The sequence below is a fragment of the Tachyglossus aculeatus genome, chromosome X4 (assembly GCF_015852505.1).
Source record: "Tachyglossus aculeatus isolate mTacAcu1 chromosome X4, mTacAcu1.pri, whole genome shotgun sequence".
In the NCBI taxonomy this organism is placed as follows: domain Eukaryota; kingdom Metazoa; phylum Chordata; class Mammalia; order Monotremata; family Tachyglossidae; genus Tachyglossus; species Tachyglossus aculeatus.
In genome coordinates this window covers 59772104-59777213 of record NC_052098.1, presented here as the reverse complement: position 1 = coordinate 59777213, position 5110 = coordinate 59772104, and the positions used below count along the sequence as shown (strand labels likewise).

Below are 5110 nucleotides of genomic sequence, written 5' to 3'. Positions count from 1 at the left end.
GGGCGATACAAGGTCATCAGGCAGTCTCCATCCCCATTTTCCAGATGAGGCAACTGAGGCCCATCATCATCATCATCAATCGTATTTATTGAGCGCCTACTGTGTGCAGAGCACTGTACTAAGCGCTTGGGAGGTCCAAGTTGGGAACATATAGAGACAGTCCCTACCCAACAGTGGGCTCACAGTCTAAAAGACTAGAGAAGCAGCGTGGCTCAGTGGGAAAAGCCCGGGCTTTGGAGTCAGAGGTCATGGGTTCAAATCCCGGCTCCACCACTTGTCAGCTGTGTGACTTTGGGCAAGTCACTTCACTTCTCTGGGCCTCAGTCCCCTCATCTGTAAAATGGGGATGAATCAATCAATCATATTTATTGAGCGCTTACTGTGTGCAGAGCACTGTACTAAGCGCTTGGGAAGTACAAGCTGGCAACATCTAGAGACAGTCCCTACCCAACAGTGGGCTCACAGTCTAGAAGGGGGAGACAGAGAACAAAACCAAACATACTAACAAAATAAAATAAATAGAATAGATATGTACAAGTAAAATAAATAGAGTAATAAATATGTACAAACATATATACATATATACAGGTGCTGTGGGGATGGGAAGACTGGGAGCCCCACGTGGGGCAACCGGATCACCTTGTAAATTCCCCAGCGCTTAGAACAGTGCTCTGCACATAGTAAGCGCTTAATAAATGCCATTAAAAAAAGGGGGGGGAGACAGAGAACAAAACCAAACTAACAAAATAAAATCAATAGAATAGATATGTACAAGTAAAATAAATAGAGTAATAAATATGTAGAAACATATATACAGAGAAGCGAAGTGTCTTGCCCAAAGTCACCCAGCTGACAAGGGGCGGGATTCGAACCCGCGACCTCGGCCTCCCAAGCCCGCGCTCTTGCCGCTAAGCCACGCTGCTTCTCCGGAACGAAAAAACGCGTCTTGGAATGGCCCTTCTGGGACGCCGTAGTCGGGTACCGCTCAACTGGAAGGGGCGGGGCCGAGAGGTGGCGCTGCTTTTCCAGAACGAACGCGTCTTGGAATGGCCCTTCTGGGACGCCGTAGTCGGGCACCGCCAAACCGGAAGGGGCGGGGCCGAGCGGCGGAAGCGACGCCACCGGCCCAGGCGACCAACGGTCCGTTCCGCAGACCGTCTCCGAGCGGCCGTTGCCATGTTCCGCATCGAAGGGCTCGGGCCGAAGCTGGACCCTGAGGAGATGAAGCGGAAGATGCGCGAGGACGTGCTGGCCTCCGTCCGAAACTTCCTTCTCTACGTAGCCTTGCTGCGAGTCAGTAAGTGAACGGGGGGGGGGGGAGGGGAAGGGCGTCGCGCGCCACCAGCCTGGGGGCGGGGGGGGGGTCACGTGCCGGGAGGGGGTCACGTGTCGGGAGGGGCCGGTAGGCGCGCGCCCCTCCCCCCCTCAGGCACGGGCGAGGCCGAGGTCATGGGTTCGAATCCCGCTTCCGCCCCTCGGCAGCCGCGTGACCTTGGGCAAGTCACTTCTCTGCGCCTCAGCTCCCTCTGGAAAATGGCATTTGCTGAGCGCTTACCACGTGCCAAGCGCTGAGGGGGGATCCGAGGTGATCAGGTTTTCATCATCATCAATCGTATTTATTGAGCGCCTACTATGTGCAGAGCACCGTACTAAGCGCTTGGGAAGTACAAGTTGGCAACATATAGAGACAGTCCCTACCCAACAGCGGGCTCACAGTCTAAAAGGGGGAGACAGAGAACAAAACCAAACATACAAAATAAAATAAATAGAATAGATATGTACAAGTAAAATAAATAAATAAATAGAGTAATAAATATGTACAAACGTATATACATATATACAGGTTGTCCCCCGGGGCGCTCCCAGGCTCCATCCCCACTTTCCAGATGAGGGAACTGAGGCCCAGAGAAGTCAAGTGACTGGCCCAAGGTCACCCAGCCGATAAATGGCGGGCGGTGCCCCGCGTGGGACAATCTGGTAATAATAATAATAATAATAGTATTTGTTCTTTAGACTGTGAACCCACTGTTGGGTAGGGACCGTCCCTATATGTTGCCAACTTGTCCTTCCCAAGCGCTTAGTACAGTGCTCTGCACACAGTAAGCGCTCAATAAATACGATTGATTGATTGATTAGACTGTGAACCCACTGTTGGGTAGGGACCGTCCCTATATGTTGCTAACTTGTACTTCCCAAGCGCTTAGTACAGTGCTCTGCACACTGTAAGCGCTCAATAAATACGATTGATTGATTGATTAGACTGTGAACCCACTGTTGGGTAGGGACCGTCTCTATATGTTGCCAACTTATACTTCCCAAGTGCTTAGTCCAGTGCTTTGCACACAGTAAGCGCTCAATAAATACGATTGATTGATTGATTAGACTGTGAACCCACTGTTGGGTAGGGGCTGTCCCTATATGTTGCCAACTTGTACTTCCCAAGCGCTTAGTCCAGTGCTCTGCACACAGTAAGTGCTCAATAAATACGATTGATTGATTAGACTGTGAACCCACTGTTGGGTAGGGACTGTCCCTATATGTTGCCAACTTGTACTTCCCAAGCGCTTAGTCCAGTGCTCTGCACACAGTAAGCGCTCAATAAATACAATTGATTGATTGTTAAGCGCTTACTATGTGCAGAGCACTGTTCTAAGTGCTGGCGGGGGCGGATACAAGGTGACCAAGTTGTCCCACGGGGGGCCCACAGTCTTAAGCCCCATTTTGCAGATGAGGGAACTGAGGCTCGGAGAAGTGAAGTGACTTGCCCAAGGTCACCCAGCAGACAGGTGGCGGAGCCGGGATTCGAACCCATGACCTCGGACTCCAAAGCCCGGGCTCTTTCCACTGAGCCACGCTGCTTCTCCCCCAACGCTTAGAACAGTGCTCTGCACATGGTAAGTGCTTAGTAAATGCCATTATTACTATAGTAATTAGTATTATTATTATTTTCTGGGCCTCAGTTCCCTCATCGGGAAAATGGGGATCGAGACTGTGAGCCCCACGTGGGCCAGGGACTGCGTCCAACCTCATTGCCTTGTATCAACCCCAGCGCTTAGAACAGTGCTTGGCCCACAGTATAAAGGCTTAACAAATCATAATAATAATTACAATGGTGGCGTTTACTATGTGCGAAGCGTTGTTCTAAGCGCTGGGGAGGATACAAGGTGATCACGTTGTCCCACGTGGGGCTCACACCATTATTCATTATTATATTATGATTCCAGCCGCCCACCCCCATCTGGGGTGTCCAGCCTAATATCATGTATTTGCCCCAGCGCTTAAAACAATAATAATAATAATGACATTTATTAAGCACTTACTATGTGCCAAAGCACTGTTCTAAGCGCTGGGGAGGTTACAAGGTGATCAGGTTGTCCCACGGGGGGCTCACAGTCTTAATCCCCATTTTCCAGATGAGGGAACTGAGGCCCAGAGAAGTGAAGTGAGTTGCCCAAAGTCACACAGCTGACGTGAGCCCGTGGTTGGGGTAGGGATCGTCTCTATATGTTGCCAACTTGTACTTCCCAAGCGCTTAGTACAATGCTCTGCACACAGTAAGCGCTCAGTAAACACGACTGAACGAATGGGGCGGAGCCGGGATTTGAACCCATGACCTCCGACTCCAAAGCTCCTGCTCTTTCCACTGAGCCACGCTGCTTCTCTGGCACATAGTAGGCGCTTAACAAATAATATCATCAATTGTATTTATTGAGCGCTTACTGTGTGCAGAGCACTGTACTAAGCGCTTGGGAAGTACAAGTTGGCAACATATAGGGACAGTCCCTACCCAACAGTGGGCTCACAGTCTAAAAATATCATCATTATTAAGTTAATAATGTCCCACATGGAGCTCACGTTCTTAATCCCCATTTTACAGATGAGGGAACTGAGGCACAGAGAACCAAAATGATTTGTCCAAGGCGCTTGGAGAGTACAGTACAACAGAGTTGGGAGATACGTTCCCGGTCCTCTGAGGGGGGACAGACATTAGTATAAATATATAGCTTTTAAGGAGTGGTATTGAGCACGTACTATGTGCAGAACACTGCACCGAGTGCTTAGGAGAGTACAATTTGCGGACACTTGCCCTGCCCATATCAAGCTTACAGTCTATAAGCAATATCAGCCCTTATTGGGGGGTTTACTGTATGTGCAGGCGTTTGGAGAACATACGGAAATACAAGTCGCAATACCTGCCCTCGCAGACCTTCCTACCCAGTGGGGAAAAAACAGGCAGTAGTTTTGGTAGTATGATAAATATGGCATTTTACTATATAACAGGGACTAGACAGAAGCAATTTTGAAAACATTCCCAATGGTGCTAAAATACCAGATAAATGGAAAGTGTCGGTCTCTTTCAGCTCCCTACATCTTAAAGAAGTTGGACAGTATATGAAGATGCAAGAGGAAGGCAGCACTGCCATTGAGAAACCATGGAATGAAGAATCTGATCACAGTTTTTACTCGTGTGTAATAACGAGCGGGCCCACAAAGACAGTAGAAACTTCCCGAAATAGCAAACAATACTTGCTTAAAAGTTTGGCTTTCCAAAAAGTGAAAACAGCTGAAGTCTTGACACTTAAAATTATGTAATGCTTCCCTGTTTGTGTCGTACAGTCAACTCTCATATTGGTATGCCTGTGATAATGTATCAGATTTGGTTGGAAGCCCGTTCTCAGCGCGACGGTATCGCTTTTTGTGGTAAAGCTACCTCTGCTTAAATGGATCTCCTGTTTCTCCAAAATGTGTACTGTGAAGAGACTGTTGAGTTTTAGGATTTGTTTTATCAGGGCTTCTTGCAATAGACATTACATTATCGATACAAATGTGGTTAAGTCTTTTTAATAAATTTCTCTGCTCCCCTCTTTTGAGTCCCCGGGGAAATGGTGTGGTAGTTTTCCACTTTATATTTGGGTACCTGTTCAGATGGGCAGTTTTCTCATAGAAATGAAGGTGGTTTGCGCTTTTTTTTTTCCCAGCGACGATTACCATATTTTTCACCTCAAATCCCATTTTGTGACTATTGGAACCATGTAAATCAAACTGCATTGGAGTGCTCCCCGCCAGTGGACATTTTTTCTGCCAAATGCCACACGGTTCAGGGGGTGGG

General features: G+C 48.2%; 1 protein-coding gene across 1 annotated transcript; it reads left to right on the top strand.

The window, feature by feature from the left end:
- The first annotated feature begins 1117 nt into the window (after positions 1 to 1117).
- Positions 1118 to 4865, top strand: TOMM5 (translocase of outer mitochondrial membrane 5). Its single transcript, XM_038769818.1, has 2 exons — positions 1118 to 1297; positions 4362 to 4865. The coding sequence occupies exons 1-2, from the start codon at positions 1177 to 1179 to the stop codon at positions 4394 to 4396; spliced, it is 156 nt and encodes a 51-aa protein (XP_038625746.1). The 5' UTR covers positions 1118 to 1176; the 3' UTR covers positions 4397 to 4865.
- Positions 4866 to 5110: the final 245 nt, after the last annotated feature.